General features: G+C 39.0%; 1 protein-coding gene across 1 annotated transcript in view; it reads right to left on the bottom strand.

Annotated features, from left to right (window-relative positions):
* The window catches only part of AFAP1L2 (actin filament associated protein 1 like 2), a 195,719-nt gene that overhangs the window by 74,510 nt on the left and 100,772 nt on the right, over positions 1 to 20,437 (bottom strand). Inside the window, exons 2-4 of the mRNA XM_073684655.1 lie at positions 19,212 to 19,343; positions 18,433 to 18,507; positions 18,244 to 18,350 (exon numbers count right to left, since the gene is read on the bottom strand). Of these exons, the coding sequence (XP_073540756.1) occupies positions 18,244 to 18,350; positions 18,433 to 18,507; positions 19,212 to 19,343 (314 nt within the window). The remainder of the gene's footprint in view (positions 1 to 18,243; positions 18,351 to 18,432; positions 18,508 to 19,211; positions 19,344 to 20,437) is intronic.

The raw sequence follows: 20,437 nt of genomic DNA, 5'->3' as shown, positions 1-20,437 counted from the left end.
CCAGCCCCCAACGTACAGTGTAAAGGCTGCGCACCGACACCGGAGAAACCGAGGACAGAAAACCAGAGATAATTCATCAACCACAGAAGACTAAACGTTTCCCAACACATCACACAATCCCCAATGTCTGATCTGACCCTGGTCACATCGCGGGAGATGGTTACCCACAACATTACCATGGTTTATGCTCAGTGTTATAGCAGTTATATTCTTGTACATAGGGGGCAGTATTATAGTAGTTATATTCTTGTACATAGGAGCAGTATTATAGTAGTTATATTGTTGCACATAGGGGCAGTATTATAATAGTTATATTCCTGTACATAGGGGCAGTATTATAGTAGTTATATTCTTGTACATAGGGGGCAGTATTATAGTAGTTATATTCTTGTACATAGGGGCAGTATTATAGTAGTTATATTCTTGTACATAGGGGGCAGTATTATATTAGTTATATTCTTCTACATAGGGAGCAGTGTTATAGTAGTTATATTCCTGTACATAGGGGGCAGTATTATAGTAGCTATATTCTTGTACATAGGAGCAGTATTATAGTAGTTATATTCTTGTACATAGAAGCAGTATTATAGTAGTTATATTCTTGTACATAGGGAGCAGTATTATAGTAGTTATATTCCTGTATATAGGAGCAGTATTATAGTAGTTATATTCTTGTACATAGGGCAGGCAGTATGATAGTAGTTATATTCTTGTACATAGGGGGCAGTATTATAGTAGTTATATTCTTGTACATAGGGGGCAGTATTATAGTAGTTATATTCTTGTACATAGGAGCAGTATTATAGTAGTTATATTCTTGTACATAGAAGCAGTATTATAGTAGTTATATTCCTGTATATAGGAGCAGTATTATAGTAGTTATATTCTTGTACATAGGGCAGGCAGTATGATAGTAGTTATATTCTTGTACATAGAAGCAGTATTATAGTAGTTACATTCTTGTACATAGGAGCAGTATTATAGTAGTTATATTGTTGCACATAGGGGCAGTATTATAATAGTTATATTCCTGTACATAGGGGCAGTATTATATTAGTTATATTCTTCTACATAGGGAGCAGTGTTATAGTAGTTATATTCCTGTACATAGGGGACAGTATTATAGTAGTTATATTCTTGTACATAGGAGCAGTATTATAGTAGTTATATTCTTGTACATAGGAGCAGTATTATAGTAGTTATATTGTTGCACATAGGGGCAGTATTATAATAGTTATATTCCTGTACATAGGGGCAGTATTATATTAGTTATATTCTTCTACATAGGGAGCAGTGTTATAGTAGTTATATTCCTGTACATAGGGGGCAGTATTATAGTAGCTATATTCTTGTACATAGGAGCAGTATTATAGTAGTTATATTCTTGTACATAGAAGCAGTATTATAGTAGTTATATTCCTGTATATAGGAGCAGTATTATAGTAGTTATATTCTTGTACATAGGGCAGGCAGTATGATAGTAGTTATATTCTTGTACATAGAAGCAGTATTATAGTAGTTATATTCTTGTACATAGGAGCAGTATTATAGTAGTTATATTGTTGCACATAGGGGCAGTATTATAATAGTTATATTCCTGTACATAGGGGCAGTATTATATTAGTTATATTCTTCTACATAGGGAGCAGTGTTATAGTAGTTATATTCCTGTACATAGGGGGCAGTATTATAGTAGTTATATTCTTGTACCTAGGGGGTAGTATTATAGTAGTTATATTCTTGTACATAGGGGGTAGTATTATAGTAGTTATATTCTTGTACATAGGGGGCAGTATTATAGTAGTTATATTCTTGTACATAGGGAGCAGTATTATAGTAGTTATATTCCTGTACATAGGGGGCAGTATTATAGTAGTTATATTCTTGTACATAGGGGGTAGTATTATAGTAGTTATATTCTTGTACATAGGGAGCAGTATTATAGTAGTTATATTCTTGTACATAGGGAGCAGTATTATAGTAGTTATATTCCTGTACATAGGGGGCAGTATTATAGTAGTTATATTCTTGTACCTAGGGGGTAGTATTATAGTAGTTATATTCTTGTACATAGGGGGTAGTATTATAGTAGTTATATTCTTGTACATAGGGGGCAGTATTATAGTAGTTATATTCTTGTACATAGGGGGCAGTATTATAGTAGTTGTATTCTTGTACATAGGGGGTAGTATTATAGTAGTTATATTCTTGTACATAGGGGGCAGTATTATAGTAGTTATATTCTTGTACATAGGGAGCAGTATTATAGTAGTTATATTCTTGTACAAAGGGGGCAGTATTATAGTAGTTATATTCCTGTACATAGGGGGCAGTATTATAGTAGTTATATTCTTGTACATAGGGGGCAGTATTATAGTAGTTATATTCTTGTACATAGGGAGCAGTATTATAGTAGTTGTATTCTTGTACATAGGGGGTAGTATTATAGTAGTTGTATTCTTGTACATAGGGGGTAGTATTATAGTAGTTATATTCTTGTACATAGGGGGCAGTATTATAGTAGTTATATTCTTGTACATAGGGAGCAGTATTATAGTAGTTATATTCTTGTACAAAGGGGGCAGTATTATAGTAGTTATATTCCTGTACATAGGGGGCAGTATTATAGTAGTTATATTCTTGTACATAGGGGGCAGTATTATAGTAGTTATATTCTTGTACATAGGGAGCAGTATTATAGTAGTTATATTCTTGTACATAGGGGCAGTATTATAGTAGTTATATTCTTGTATATAGGAGTAGTATTATAGTAGTTATATTCTTGTACATAAGAGCGGTATTATAGTAGTTATATTCTTGTACATAGGGAGCAGTATTATAGTAGCTATATTCTTGTACATAGGAGCAGTATTATAGTAGTTATATTCTTGTACATAGGGGCAGTATTATAGTAGTTATATTCTTGTATATAGAGGGCAGTATTATAGTAGTTATATTCTACTACATAGGAGCAGTATTATAGTAGTTATATTCTTGTACATAGGGGGCAGTATTATAGTAGTAATATTCCTGTACATAGGGGGCAGTATTATAGTAGTTATATTCTTGTACATAGGAGCAGTATTATAGCAGTTATATTCTTGTATATAGAGGGCAGTATTATAGTAGTTATATTCTACTACATAGGAGCAGTATTATAGTAGTTATATTCTTGTACATAGGGGGCAGTATTATAGTAGTAATATTCCTGTACATAGGGGGCAGTATTATAGTAGTTATATTCTTGTACATAGGAGCAGTATTATAGCAGTTATATTCTTGTACATAGGGGCAGTATTATAGTAGTTATATTCTTGTACATAGGAGGAAATATTATAGTAGTTATATTCTTGTACATAGGGAGCAGTATTATAGTAGTTATATTCTTGTACATAGGAGACAGTATTATAGTAGTTATATTCTTCTACATAGGGAGCAGTATTATAGTAGTTATATTCTTCTACATAGGGGGCAGTATTATAGTAGTTATATTCTTGTACATAGGGGCAGTATTATAGTAGTTATATTCTTGTACATAGGGGGCAGTATTATAGTAGTTATATTCTTGTACATAGGGGGCAGTATTTAAGCAGTTATATTCTTGTACATAGGGGGCAGTATTATAGTAGTTATATTCTTGTACATAGGAGCAGTATTATAGTAGTTATATTCTTGTACATAGGGGCAGTATTATAGTAGTTATATTCTTTTACATAGGGGCAGTATTATAGTAGTTATATTCTTGTATATAGGATCAGTATTATAGTAGTTATATTCTTGTACATAGGAGCAGTATTATAGTAGTTATATTCTTGTACATAGGGGGCAGTATTATAGTAGTTATATTCTTGTACTCTTTACATAGGGAGCAGTATTATAGTAGTTATATTCTTGTATATAGGGGCAGTATTATAGTAGTTATATTCTTGTATATAGGGGCAGTATTATAGTAGTTATATTCTTGTACATAGGGGGCAGTATTATAGTAGTTATATTCTTGTACATAGGGGGCAGTATTATAGTAGTTATATTCTTGTACATAGGGAGCAGTATTATAGTAGTTATATTCTTGTACATAGGGGGCAGTATTATAGTAGTTATATTCTTGTACATAGGGGGCAGTATTATAGTAGTTATATTCTTGTACATAGGGGGCAGTATTATAGTAGTTATATTCTTGTACATAGGGGGCAGTATTATAGTAGTTATATTCTTGTACATAGGGGGCAGTATTATAGTAGTTATATTCTTGTACATAGGGAGCAGTATTATAGTAGTTATATTCTTGTACATAGGGGGCAGTATTATAGTAGTTATATTCTTGTACATAGGGGGCAGTATTATAGTAGTTATATTCTTGTACATAGGGGGCAGTGTTATAGTAGTTATATTCTTGTACATAGGAGCAGTATTATAGTAGTTATATTCTTGTACATAGGGGGCAGTATTATAGTAGTTATATTCTTGTACATAGGGGGCAGTATTATAGTAGTTATATTCTTGTACATAGGGGGCAGTATTATAGTAGTTATATTCTTGTACATAGGGAGCAGTATTATAGTAGTTATATTCTTGTACATAGGGGGCAGTATTATAGTAGTTATATTCTTGTACATAGGGGGCAGTATTATAGTAGTTATATTCTTTCACATAGAGGGCAGTATTGTAGTAGTTATATTCTTGTACATAGGAGCAGTATTATAGTAGTTATATTCTTTTACATAGGAGCAGTATTATAGTAGTTATATTCTTGTACATAGGGAGCAGTATTATAGTAGTTATATTCTTGTACATAGGAGCAGTATTATAGTAGTTATATTCTTGTACATAGGGAGCAGTATTATAGTAGTTATATTCTTGCACATAGGGGGCAGTATTATAGTAGTTATATTCTTGCACATAGGGGGCAGTATTATAGTAGTTATATTCTTGTACATAGGAGCAGTATTATAGTAGTTATATTCTTGTACATAGGAGCAGTGTTATAGTAGTTATATTCTTGTATATAGGGAGCAGTATTATAGTAGTTATATTCTTGTACATAGGAGCAGTATTATAGTAGTTATATTCTTGTACATAGGGAGCAGTATTATAGTAGTTATATTCTTGTATATAGGGGGCAGTATTATAGTAGTTATATTCTTGTACATAGGGGGCAGTATTATAGTAGTTATATTCCTGTACATAGGAGCAGTATTATAGTAGTTATATTCTTGTACATAGGGGGCAGTATTATAGTAGTTATATTCTTGTACATAGGAGCAGTATTATAGTAGTTATATTCTTGTACATAGGGGCAGTATTATAGTAGTTATATTCTTGTACATAGGGGGCAGTATTATAGTAGTTATATTCTTGTACATAGGGGGCAGTATTATAGTAGTTATATTCTTGTACATAGGAGTAGTATTATAGTAGTTATATTCTTGTACATAGGAGCAGTATTATAGTAGTTATATTCTTGTACATAGGGGGCAGTATTATAGTAGTTATATGCTTGTACATAGGAGCAGTATTATAGTAGTCATATTCTTGTACATAGGAGCAGTATTATAGCAGTTATATTCTTGTACATAGGGGGCAGTATTATAGTAGTTATATTCTTGTACATAGGAGCAGTATTATAGTAGTTATATTCTTGTACATAGGGGCAGTATTATAGTAGTTATATTCTTGTACATAGGGGCAGTATTATAGTAGTCATATTCTTGTACATAGGGGGCAGTATTATAGTAGTTATATTCTTGTACATAGGGGGCAGTATTATAGTAGTTATATGCTTGTACATAGGAGCAGTATTATAGTAGTCATATTCTTGTACATAGGGGGCAGTATTATAGTAGTTATATTCTTGTACATAGGAGCAGTATTATAGTAGTTATATTCTTGTACATAGGGGCAGTATTATAGTAGTTATATTCTTGTACATAGGGGCAGTATTATAGTAGTTATATTCTTGTACATAGGAGCAGTATTATAGTAGTTATATTCTTGTACATAGGGGGCAGTATTATAGTAGTTATATGCTTGTACATAGGAGCAGTATTATAGTAGTCATATTCTTGTACATAGGAGCAGTATTATAGCAGTTATATTCTTGTACATAGGGGGCAGTATTATAGTAGTTATATTCTTGTACATAGGAGCAGTATTATAGTAGTTATATTCTTGTACATAGGGGCAGTATTATAGTAGTTATATTCTTGTACATAGGGGCAGTATTATAGTAGTCATATTCTTGTACATAGGGGGCAGTATTAAAGAGGGTATATATAATGAATAGAGGGGCTTTGTGCAGTGATGCGGTGTTCCGTTCTGCAGTGGGTTTCCGTACATTATTTAGCAGGGGGTGACACATGTATTTCTTCTAATATTTTCAAAGTAAGGGAATTGACAATCGTTTTGCTCACGTTTAGTGTTGGGGTCGCAGTTGTCACAGTTTAGCACCCTGGTTATTATCTGTAGGACCAGTGATCTTATTAGATGGGGGAGGGGATCCAGTAAAAGAAAATTTCGTGTTTTGTCAGTTCTATCAACAGAGGGCAAGACTTGATCTAAATTTACAAAGCTTTTATTTTTGTATGAAGCCGCTCCCTTGGGAATGTGGGAACATGGCGGCCAAAAGAAGCAAATGTCAAGCATTTTCCCATAAAAATACGGCGGAAGAGAATGCGATCTCATAGAGGAAACACAGAAACGTGGCAGATTTCCCAAATCTCTGCAGCTTCACCAAAATAAGAGGATTGTAGGAAGGAGTGAGATACACGAGGAGACAATGGACTTATATATATGTTGCACAAATGCCAGCACCAGAGCCGCCGCTTCTGAATATCGGCTTTGGTAGTTGGCTGGTTTTACTGAACACCAAGTCTCCTACAGTTATCGCCTCCCTGTTCAGCCAGAGTCGCCCGGTCTACATGGACTCCATCGCTGAGCGTCTCCACTACAAGTCAGTGCACTCAATGCCAGGCGGCTGCTAGAGAAGTGTAAAGCCACAGCACCGAACTATGGAGTGGAGGGCAGATCTGGTGTCTGATGGACGACTGTGGATTGGGTTAACGCCCGAACGTCTTGCCCAGGTGACTGATGCCAACGCTCCAGTCTGGTGCAGGAGGATAAAGCCGGGGATCTTCTTTATGGTCAGGCTCCTTCTCTACAGGGAAATGTTCCAGCTATGAAGACATGTAGGCGCAGCAAGCTGGTGGTTTTAAGGTCACACATGAAGGTCCCAGCATCCATGTTTCATCCAGGAGTCCGCACATTATCGATGCCCCCGATACACCTTTCTACAATGCAGAATACCCCTGGTGGGATTTCAGTGCTACCAGCAATGAGCACATTTTGTTAGCAGATAGGAAAGAGGCGGCCATCGCTGTGGATCAGGCCCAGCTGCGTCGCAGGTCTCGGCTTTACTCCTCTGGGGTTAATAAAGAATAACATTTTCTTTCCCTCGAATTTCTATCAAATTGAATCCAGGCGGCCGCTCGTCTCCGCTGCAGGAAGATTACACGGAGAACGGAGCTGTGGAATCTGCAGAATAAATCTATAACAAAAAAATAGAGAAAAACCCGGAGCGGCGTCCGCCCGCTTATTGTCGGCGCTTCCCACGCTGCTGCGGGCGGAGTCATCTCATTCCAGACATGCTTTTAATTTCACAGTATTAAGTTGCAAATTCCCTCATTTTCTGCAACATTAAAAGAACAATCAGATGCTGTCTCCTTGCGGAAAAAAAAATCCCAAAGAGATTTAATAAAAGTTGCATCCAGAGGCAGGAAAAAAATCCATGGAAAAAAGTAATCCGTGAGAAAATGATTGGGCAGGGCTCATCTGTTCATCTGGTTTAGGGAAAGCTGGGTGGCAATCATTGCACTCACAGCTTCCATATGGAATCTCACCCAGCTTTCCCAGTGCCCTGAATGGCATAGTATCAGACAACTATGGAGCCGCTCACATGAGTAGTCACCCAGCTTTCCCGGAATCAGACAAATAAATAACATTATTATTACAGCCGCACATTGTGTATACAGAGTCCCGGCCAGTGTCATCTTCAATGTCATAATTAGTAGAAGGGACAGGAAATGCCGCCATCCTGTGCTGCCGCTGCCGGGCTTCCCCACTCCTGCATTCTTCCATTAATTCCCGGGCGCCAGTTTTCCCACGGACCCAGACCCTCGCCCCCTTCACTCCATCTGTCCTGACCACTGCAACTGTGGAGATGGAGGGGATGCAGGGACCGGGAAATAGTGAGATGCAGAAACAAAACAAAAAGTACAAGATTTTAATACTGTGCAATCTCCGCAGGAAACTGATATTATCAGAAACTCATTCGTTTTTCCCTCAGTGATGGGAATTTGCTGGTAGATCGGAGATTTTGTGGGTCTCATATGACTGTGTATATAGAGAGAATATATAATGACTGATATATCGCTCTGATAACAGTTATACTAAACACTATTAGTGTCACTGACCAAATAATACCACCATATAAAACTGTAATAATTACAGTAATAACAAATAAATAATAGCGCTATACACTGTACCAATAATACCACCATATAAAACTGTAATAATTACAGTAATAACAAATAAATAGTACTGCTATACACTGACCAAATAATACCACCATATAGTGTCCAAATAAAACCACCATATAAAACTAATAATTACAGTAATCACATACATAAATAATACCGCTATACACTGTACAAATACCGCCATATAAAACTGTAATAATTACAGTAATCAAAATACAGAAATGGTGGAACTAGTAGGTATACACTTCAAACCTGCTGCAAGGAAAAAACAACTACCACAGTTGTCTAGTATGTAATACTAAGAATATAGGTATATACTGTATATAGGGAACTATACATATAAACTAGCACGGGTATCAGAGTGTGAAAAATGTAAATGGGCAGATGCTGGATGAATAAATACAAGTTTATTAGGGCAGGATAATGCTTAAAAATAAATAGTGCAGGTAATATACAGTACAGACCAAAAGTTTGGACACACCTTCTCATTTAAAGATTTTTCTGTATTTTCTTGACTATGAAAATTGTACATTCACACTGAAGGCATCAAAACTATGAATTACCACATGTGGAATTATATACTTAACAAAAAAGTGTGAAACAGCTGAAAATATGTCTTATATTCTAGGTTCTTCAAAGTAGCCACCTTTTGCTTTGATGACTGCTTTGCACACTCTTGGCATTCTCTTGATGAGCTTCAAGAGGTAGTCACCGGAAATGGTCTTCACTTCACAGGTGTGCCCTGTCAGGTTTAATAAGTGGGATTTCTTGCCTTATAAATGGGGTTGGGACCATCAGTTGTGTTGTGCAGAAGTCTGGTGCATACACAGCTGATAGTCCTACTGAATAGACTGTTAGAATTTGTATTATGGCAAGAAAAAAGCAGCTAAGTAAAGAAAAACGAGTGGCCATCATTACTTTAAGAGATGAAGGTCAGTCAGTCCGAAAAATTGGGAAAACTTTGAAGGTGTCCCCAAGTGCAGTTGCAAAAACCATCAAGCGCTACAAAGAAACTGGCTCACATGAGGACCGCCCCAGGAAAGGAAGACCAAGAGTCACCTCTGCTTCTGAGGATAAGTTTATCCGAGTCACCAGCCTCAGAAATCGCAGGTTAACAGCAGCTCAGATTAGAGACCAGGTCAATGCCACACAGAGTTCTAGCAGCAGACACATCTCTACAACAACTGTTAAGAGGAGACTTTGTGCAGCAGGCCTTCATGGTAAAATAGCTGCTAGGAAACCACTGCTAAGGACAGGCAACAAGCAGAAGAGACTTGTTTGGGCTAAAGAACACAAGGAATGGACATTAGACCAGTGGAAATCTGTGCTTTGGTCAGATGAGTCCAAATTTGAGATCTTTGGTTCCAACCACCGTGTCTTTGTGCGACGCAGAAAAGGTGAACGGATGGACTCTACATGCCTGGTTCCCACCGTGAAGCATGGAGGAGGAGGTGTGATGGTGTGGGGGGGCTTTGCTGGTGACACTGTTGGGGATTTATTCAAAATTGAAGGCATACTGAACCAGCATGGCTACCACAGCATCTTGCAGCGGCATGCTATTCCATCCGGTTTGCGTTTAGTTGGACCATCATTTATTTTTCAACAGGACGATGACCCCAAACACACCTCCAGGCTGTGTAAGGGCTATTTGACCAAGAAGGAGAGTGATGGGGGGCTACGCCAGATGACCTGGCCTCCACAGTCACCAGACCTGAACCCAATCGAGATGGTTTGGGGTGAGCTGGACCGCAGAGTGAAGGCAAAAGGGCCAACAAGTGCTAAGCATCTCTGGGAACTCCTTCAAGATTGTTGGAAGACCATTTCCGGTGACTACCTCTTGAAGCTCATCAAGAGAATGCCAAGAGTGTACAAAGCAGTCATCAAAGCAAAAGGTGGCTACTGTGAAGACCCTAGAATATAAGACATATTTTCAGTAGTTTCACACTTTTTTGTTAAGTATATAATTCCACGTATGGTAATTCATAGTTTTGATGCCTTCAGTGTGAATGTACAATTTTCATAGTCAAGAAAATACAGAAAAATCTTTAAATGAGAAGGTGTGTCCAAATTTCTGGTCTGTACTGTAGGTAATGTATAAAAGGTAATATTTACGGATAGTACAGGTATTGTTCAAAAAACCAAGCAACCTGGGAAATCTGATTGCTCCAACAGTCCAAAACCATATAACTAAAAAGATTGGTACCCCCCCTACCTTTTCTAAAGACATACTGGGCTTTTTTCCATGCCAAAAATGTAGTGTATGTAAGAAAGTAAATATGAAAAAAAAAAACATAGAAGGAGGAGGCATAACGCATATAATATCAGATTTTATTACATGCACTTGCAAAAAACTATATATAGGAAGAACAAAACGTCCCATGCATATCCGCATATCCGCATTAAGGAACATTTACTGAACATCTCACACAAATCTGATGAACATCCACTATCAAAGCACTTTGCTGACAAACATGGGGACTCTCTAAAAGACATCCAAGTTATAGGTATACAAAAAGTGCCAAAACAATGGCGAAAAGGCGACTATTTGAAGCAAACGTCGCGTGTGAAAAGCAAGTGGATCTTCATTCTGGATACTCTAAAACCTAAAGGCTCAAACTCAGAAATTGAGCTATTTGCCTTTAATGATGATTGATTGCTCTTCTAAAGATCATTACTGCCTACCTATTAACACCTGCAAAAAAAACTATAAAAAGGACCCATCGCAGCCTAGAGATCAACTCTGAGGAAGGAAACCAAAGTTTTCCGAAACGCGTCAGTCTTCTTGATCTTCCTAGGCTTCCGTACCGGTATCGATCATGACATCACGCAGGTCCTGGATTGCCGCTGTCCGTATACTGCAGGTACTTCGCGCACCTTATCACGCTGGCACCCGGAGAGTGGTTTGGAGCAGCTGGTTTCCGGCCGAGACTCCTGCCCCTCTCCTCTCACAGCGCAGGAGTTCTCCAACAACGCAAGAGGATCCTTTGACATCTGGGCCACAACCCACGCTGACCCCCCACCAACGGGACCATCACAGCAAACTGTGAGTTATCTACCAAACACCAACGATATGTGCAGATATCTGGACTAACTGAGCTCCACCGCACCTGCACCAGCTCTACCTACTATCTGTACCTTGGCTTACACTAAAGGATTAGCTGTCATCTGGGGCCACCCCCACCAGAGCGCCGCCAGGGCTTAGTGGTGCTATTCAGGCACGGGTTAACATCAGACTCGTACCTCAGAAGCCCCATCCACAGGGAGTTCCTACTGGTCACCCTCAGATGTGAACGACCCCTAAACCCAGGCCTAATTCACATACAGTCCGCGACTGGGACTCCCATAGGGACAACCTCCATACCTTATGAGTAATACTCTTGTTCTCTATTAATACAGGATCCTACATTCCTGTTATCAACAAAACTATTATATCATTTCAGCTATACATCTACTAGGAGACCTCCTAATAGACTGGACCCAACACCATTCGTCATCCACCATTAATGCAGGATCAGCCCCAGGCGGATTCATTCTCCACATTGGCAAAACGACTCATCTGCTCTCCGCAATAACCACAGGGGATCCCTCCATGCAGAACTCCTCAATATAACCAATGAGAAGCACCACGCACTTTATCCAGGACTACGAGCTCCTAGCACCTAGATTTGGTTTTTTGAACAATACCTGTACTATCCATTTTAAGTATTACCTTTTATACATTACCTATATTACCCGCACTATTTATTTTTAAGCATTATCCTGCCCTAATAAACTTGTATTTATCCATCCAGCATCTGCCCATTTACATTTTTCACACTCTGATACCAGAGCAAGTTTATATGTATAGTTCCCTATATACAGTATATACCTATATTCTTATAATCACAGTAATGACATACATAAAATACCACTATACACTGTCCAAATAATACCACCATATAAAACTGTAATAACAGTCATACTATACGTACATAATACCACTATATACTGTCCAAATAATACCACCATATAAAACTGTAATAACAGTCATAGTATACGTACATAATACCACTATATACTGTCCAAATAATACCACCATATAAAACTGTGATAACAGTCATACTATACGTACATAATATCACTATATACTGTCCAAATAATACCACCATATAAAACTGTAATAACAGGCATACTATACATAAATTATATCACTATATACTGTCCAAATAATACCACCATATAAAACTGTAATAACAGTCATACTATACGTACATAATATCACTATATACTGTCCAAATAATACCACCATATAAAACTGTGATAACAGTCATAGTATACGTACATAATACCACTATATACTGTCCAAATAATACCACCATATAAAACTGTAATAACAGTCATACTATACGTACATAATACCACTATATACTGTCCAAATAATACCACCATATAAAACTGTAATAACAGGCATACTATACATAAATTATATCACTATATACTGTCCAAATAATACCACCATATAAAACTGTAATAACAGTCATACTATACGTACATAATATCACTATATACTGTCCAAATAATACCACCATATAAAACTGTGATAACAGTCATAGTATACGTACATAATACCACTATATACTGTCCAAATAATACCACCATATAAAACTGTAATAACAGTCATACTATACGTACATAATACCACTATATACTGTCCAAATAATACCACCATATAAAACTGTAATAACAGGCATACTATACATAAATTATATCACTATCTAACAGTACAAACATATCACCACAACTCAGAGCCCAAATAAAACTCTAATAAAACCTCCAGACATACTATACATAAATAATATCACTATACAAATATTAACCTCAAGTAAAACTGTACAGTCCTGCTCATCGTTATTGGCACCATAAAGTGTAAGTACATAATGTGGAATATCTCCTGAAAAATAATGAATCAAGTGGAACAGTTTTTTGTATAGAGACTCGTGTTAAATACAAAAGAGCAAATGATAAACAATTTAAAACACAAAACAATGGGAGGAAAAATAGAAAACCCTAAAGCTGCTGTCCCTGGTATTGGCGCCTTTACATTAATTTAGTATGGAAACACATTTTCACCCGCCTGTGGTAAATCACAAAAGAGAGTCACCTGTGATTAATTGTCGGTGCCCATGTGACATGAATTAGCCAATGAATGATGACTTCAGTGTTTCAAAAAGCCACATGGTAGGCCCTGTTCCTCTGTCACAATGGTGAAGACAAAGGAGCTGTCTGAGGACATCATAACTGCTATTATTAGCAAACACAAGACTTCTAAAGGGTATAAGGCCATCTCCAAAGACCTTGGCATCCCAGTTTTACAGTGCGCAATGTTATTAAGAAATTTGACAAGCATGGAAAAGCCAAGAACCTCCCTGGACCTGGGGGAAAAAAAGGAAAATAGACAAGAGATGTCTTTGAAGGTTGGGGCAAATGATGGAAAAACACCACGTCAAACATCCAAAAACCTGATGGCCAACCTGGAACAGTCTGGGGTCATGGTTTCAACAACCATACACCAGAAAACTAAACCAAGCAGAGCTTTATGGGCGAAGGCCAAAGAAGAAACCATTGCTGAAGAAAAGACATAAAAAGGAAAGACTGATATTTGCCAAAGAGTACCTCGACAAACCACAATCCTTCTGGGAAAATGTTCTGCGGACAGATGAAACAAAAATAGAGCTTTTTGGCAAAGCAAAGCAACAGTTTGTTTACAGACAGCACAATGACATGTATAAGGAAAAGAACACCTTACCAACAGTTAAGCATGGTGGAGGATCCATAATGCTGTAGGGTTGCTTTGCAGCTTCTGGTACTGGAGGCCTTGACCGTATCACAGGAATCATGAAATCAGAGAATTATCGAGAGATTTTAGAGCGTAATGTCCAACCCAGTGTAAGAAAACTTGGTTTGAGTTGAAGATCATGGGTCCTCCAGCAAGACAATGACCCAAAGCACACATCCAAAAGTACACAGGAATGGTTGAAAAAGAAAAAATGGACTGTTTTAAAATGGCCAGCAATGAGTCCTGAGTCTGACCTCAATCTCATTGAAAATCTTTGGGTGAGCTGAAATCTGCCATTGGGAAAAAGAACCCGGCAAACATTCAAGAGCTTGAACAAACTGCAAAGAAAAAGTGGGAGAAAATTCCAGCTGAGAAGTGCAAGAAGCTAAGAAACGTTTCGAGACTGTCAGCAATGCCAAAGGGTGTGCAACCATGTATTAATTAGGGGTGCATTTATTGCTGCACATGCTGTTTATTCTGTTTCTTCTTTGAATTTGCAACATGGAAGTTATGACAGATCTAAAAGTTTTAATACTAAAAGGTAATTTCAAGGACGACAGAGAGAGAAAAATGTGGGAATTCAAATTGATAAGAATGTTCAATTCCTTGACAACAGGACTCAATCTAACACCTGGATTTATGACTCACTACATGGATTCCATTCACACCTCCACCAGGCGGACACCAGATTAAACATTCCCACAGACTTTCCATTTGCAACTAAAAACCCTAAATTTGATCTCTTTTACTTATCATTAGGAGGCATCACCCCTTACACTTCATGAACAAATGTCTTGCTGTAACATCTCTTAAATGTTGTGCCTCTTGTCTTATAAATTCATTTGTAATATTGCCTGAAGAAGGAGCCTCTGTGCTCGGAAAGCTTGCATTTATTTTTTCTGGATAGTTAATAAAGGTATCACTCCAAGAATACTTTTGTCATTTTTGGGCATAAAAGTATTTACAACATGGAAGTTATCAAACAATGTTCTATTGTTGTTTGGACCACTAATTGAAAAAATCCCGAGGATATAACTTTGGTACATTTCCATTTATTTCTGAAGATATTGAACAGTTCATGAAAAAATTTAAGGGGTGCCAATAATAAATAAATAAATGGTGAGCAGCACTGTAATACCAAACTATATAAATGGTTCCACAATACCGTGACTAATTACCATCATATAAAACTGTATGTGCACGTTAAGTACTTGGAGCAGAAATTTCTGCATCTCTTGGCAGGAAAAACTTTGCTGCAAAAACACGCGTTTTTGGTGCAGATTTTTCCCTACTCATTAGTATGGGTGAAATCTGCAGTAAAAACGCTGAATGAACTGACGCTGAATATTTAAATCTGCGAGGAAAAATAAGCAACGTGTGCATGAGACTTCAGGATTCTCATTCACTTTGCTGGAATCATGAAACCCTTCAGGTTCTGTTACAAATCTGTGTAGAAAAAAAAAGCAACAAATCTGCAAGTTGTGCAGAGGCCCTTAAATCCCAAATAATAGTTCAAATAATACAACCATATAAAACTCTATTAATACCACCAGTCATACACTACGTAAATAATACCGATATACAGTACACTGTACAAATAATACCGCCTTATAAAACTCTTATACAGTGCTGGCCAAAAGTATTGGCACCCCTGCAATTCTGTCAGATAATACTCAGTTTCTTCCTGACAATGATTGCAATCACAAATTCTTTGGTCTTATTATCTTCATTTAATTTGCTTTGCAAGGAAAAAACACAAAAGAGAATGAAGCAAAAATCAAATCATTGATCATTTCACACAAAACTCCAAAAAAGGGCCGGACAAAAGTATTGGCACCCTCAGCCTAATACTTGGTTGCACAACCTTTAGCCACAATAACTGTGAACAACCGCTTCCGGTAACCATCAATGAGTTTCTTACAATGCTCTGCTGGAATTGTAGACCATTCTTCTTTGGCAAACTGCTCCAGGTCCCTGATATTTGAAGGGGGCCTTCTCCAAACTGCCATTTTGACATCTCTCCACAGGTGTTCTATGGGATTCAGGTCTGGACTCATTGCTGGCCACCTTAGAAGTCTCCAGTGCTTTCTCTCAAACCATTTTATAGTGCTTTTGGAAGTGTGTTTTGGGTCATTGTCCTGCTGGAAGACCCATGACCTCTGAGGGAGACCCAGCTTTCTCACACTGGGCCCTACATTATGCTGCAAAATTTGTTGGTAGTCTTCAGCCTTCATAATGCCATGCACACGGTCAAGCAGTCCAGTGCAAGAGGCAGCAAAGCAACCCCAAAACATCAGGGAACCTCCGCCATGTTTGACTGTAGGGACCGTGTTCTTTTCTTTGAATGCCTCTTTTTTTTCCTGTACACTCTATGTTGATGCTTTTTCCCAAAAAGCTCTACTTTTGTCTCATCTGACCAGAGAACATTCTTCCAAAACGTTTTAGGCTTTCTCAGGTAAGTTTTGGCAAACTCCAGCCTGGCTTTTTTATGTCTCAGGGTAAGAAGTGGGGTCTTCCTGGGTATCCTACCATACAGTCCCTTTTCATTCAGACGCCGACGGATAGTACGGGTTGACACTGTTGTACCCTCGGACTGCAGGGCAGCTTGAACTTGTTTGGATGTTAGTCGAGGTTCTTTATCCACCATCCGCACAATCTTGCGTTGAAATCTCTCGTCAATCTCTCTTTTCCGTCCACATCTAGGGAGGTTAGCCACAGCGCCATGGGCTTTACACTTCTTGATGACACTGCACACGGAAGACACAGGAACATTCAGGTCTTTGGAGATGGACTTGTAGCCTTGAGATTGCTCATGCTTCCTCACAATTTGGTTTCTCAAGTCCTCAGACAGTTCTTTGTTCTTCTTTCTTTTCTCCATGCTCAATGTGGTCACACAAGGACACAGGACAGAGGTTGAGGCAACTTTAATCCATGTTAACTGGCTGCAAGTGTGATTTAGTTATTGCCAACACCTGTTAGGTGCCACAGGTAAGTTACAGGTGCTGTTAATTACACCAATTAGAGAAGCAGCACAGGATTTTTCAAAGGGTGCCAATACTTTTGTCCACCCCCTTTTTTTAGGTTTGGTGTGGAATTATATCCAATTTGGCTTTAGGACAATTCTTTTGGGTTTTTTTTCATCGAAGACAAATTAAATGAAGATAATAATACCAAAGAATTTGTGATTGCAATCATTTTCAGGAAGAAACTGAGTATCATCTGACAGAATTGCAGGGGTGCCAATACTTTTGGCCAGCACTGTAATACCACAATACAGAGTCCAAATATTAACCTCAAGTAAAACCTAATAATAGCATGAAATGTAGGACATAAATAATACCAAAACACAGCGTCCAAGTCATATATATCTCTATTAATACGTCCTTCTCTTCACAATTACTATAATCAAAATTAGAGAATCCTAACAAGTTTTACATAAAACCCTAAATCATCAACTGTTATTCGATATTAATTTAAAAGCAGGACGCATATCACCCCAAATTGAAGCACATTAGTATCACTCCTCGTATTATCCAGACTGTAAAGACAACGTCCTAGGATGAGGGATAGGGCTAATTAACATAAAGGGTAACACCTATATCTGAACTCACACTATATATACCTATATATGATACATGGAGGGCGGTGATAACACATGGCGGACAGTGATACATTGGGGGCACTGATGATACATGGCCACGCATGACTGCAGCAAGAGGAGACTGACCCCATAAAAATAGCGCAAAACCCACAAACATACATATCATGTCTGAAGGGGAGTACGGGTTTCAGAGTGTGTACAAGGACGTGAAGCTCTGGAGGGGGATGATGATTAATGCTGCCTACAGCCTATGTCACCGCTATACTACACAGGTCCATATAATCGTCACTTACCATCTTTGGAGGCGGGAGGTCCGGCAGACTTTTCTGTGGGGCCGCAGAGTGCAGTGCTGACACCCCATTGGTCAGTGCTTCTTGGGCAGGAGGGTCCGATCTTTCGCCTGTGAAAAGAGGGATTTATAGGGGTTAATGTCAGCCCGGGGGTCTCACCTGGGGGGGGCGCTGTATGATGTTGGCACCTACCAGAGTCAGGTCCCGGCGTGGTGTCAGTGTCTGGAGCCAGCACCTTGTTCATGTAGATGTATTCCTCGTCTCCACCTGCAATATGGAGAACACGAGACCCGCGGCCTTGTAATGTGAACGCTGCCCTGATTACCCGCCCCTTATCTATAGGATCTTTTCAGGGCTCCTATAAAGCAGGAGGCTTCCCCCCCCCCTCGCTCCACTGGAATAGGGGCAGTGGGGGCCAAATAGCCTTCTCTTATTATAGACAGAGGTGGGCTTCTAATGCAGGAAGCCCCTCCAAAACTGAGACAAAGCGGCATAATCGCCCCAATTCTTCTGATCCTAACACATGGACCGCAGCAGAATCCCCCATTCATAGCTCATAGCGGGATGATGGGATCTCATAGAGGTCGGAGCGGTCAGGACCAGAGTCTGCATCAACACTATAGGGCCGTGTTCACATGGAGCTTTTTTTTTTGAGGCATTCCACAACTACGTGTTTGGAGACTTTTTCTAAACAGTTTTGGCAGAGTTTTTTTCCCTTCTCTTTGCAGCCTGTTGGACGGAGCCTGGTGTGCAGAGATGTGACCTGCACATCCAAAATCTCCTCGTATGAACAGAAAAGTGAATTTTCCATGAAAATGAATTGGACGAGTTTCTGGAGCTGTTCTTGAGGATTTTGGTGAGAATCCGCTGGAAAAAAAAAACTCATAAAAAAACCTCAATGTGAACACAGTCTGAGGGCTCAGGGTCGGTTCTAGGTTTCTCATGGGATCTATGTGTCGGTGGCCACTTACTGCTGTTGGCCTTCAGGCACATCTGCAGGATCTCGGACAGCAGACATTTCTTCAGGATCGCCGAGCTGCTGAGGTTCTCCTTATCCAGAATATTCAGGAAATCCTCCAGCTCCGTCAGCAGCCGCTCCAGAGCTACAAATGCAGAGAATCAGGAGTGACAAAGTATCCAAGTCTATTATGTACCATCCGCTGAGCCGTGTATCTAATCCTCTCCTGTGTGATACTGTCTGCTGAGCTGTGTATCTAATCCTATCCTGTGTGATACTGTCTGCTGAGCTGTGTATCTAATCCTCTCCTGTGTGATACTGTCTGCTGAGCTGTGTATCTAATCCTATCCTGTGTGATACTGTCTGCTGAGCCCTGTATCTAATCCTCTCCTGTGTGATACTGTCTGCTGAGCTGTGTATCTAATCCTCTCCTGTGTGATACTGTCTGCTGAGCTGTGTATCTAATCCTCTCCTGTGTGATACTGTCTGCTGAGCCCTGTATCTAATCCTATCCTGTGTGATACTGTCTGCTGAGCTGTGTATCTAATCCTCTCCTGTGTGATACTGTCTGCTGAGCTGTGTATCTAATCCTCTCCTGTGTGATACTGTCTGCTGAGCCCTGTATCTAATCCTATCCTGTGTGATACTGTCTGCTGAGCTGTGTATCTAATCCTATCCTGTGTGATACTGTCTGCTGAGCCCTGTATCTAATCCTCTCCTGTGTGATACTGTCTGCTGAGCTGTGTATCTAATCCTCTCCTGTGTGATACTGTCTGCTGAGCTGTGTATCTAATCCTCTCCTGTGTGATACTGTCTGCTGAGCCCTGTATCTAATCCTATCCTGTGTGATACTGTCTGCTGAGCTGTGTATCTAATCCTCTCCTGTGTGATACTGTCTGCTGAGCTGTGTATCTAATCCTCTCCTGTGTGATACTGTCTGCTGAGCCCTGTATCTAATCCTATCCTGTGTGATACTGTCTGCTGAGCCGTGTATCTAATCCTACCCTGTGTGATACCTTCTGCTGAGCCATGTATCTAATCCTACCCTGTGTGATACCTTCTGCTGAGCCATGTATCTAATCCTCTCCTGTGTGATACTGTCTGCTGAGCTGTGTATCTAATCCTATGCTGTGTGATACTGTCTGCTGAGCCGTGTATCTAATCCTCTCCTGTGTGATACTGTCTGCTGAGCCATGTATCTAATCCTATCCTGTGTGATACTGTCTGCTGAGCTGTGTA

The sequence above is a fragment of the Phyllobates terribilis genome, unplaced genomic scaffold (assembly GCF_046119375.1).
Source record: "Phyllobates terribilis strain yellow unplaced genomic scaffold, ASM4611937v1 Scaffold_5__5_contigs__length_657084704, whole genome shotgun sequence".
In the NCBI taxonomy this organism is placed as follows: Eukaryota; Metazoa; Chordata; class Amphibia; order Anura; family Dendrobatidae; genus Phyllobates; species Phyllobates terribilis.
The sequence above is the reverse complement of the archived record's forward strand: the minus strand, read 5'-3'. Positions and strand labels throughout refer to the sequence as shown.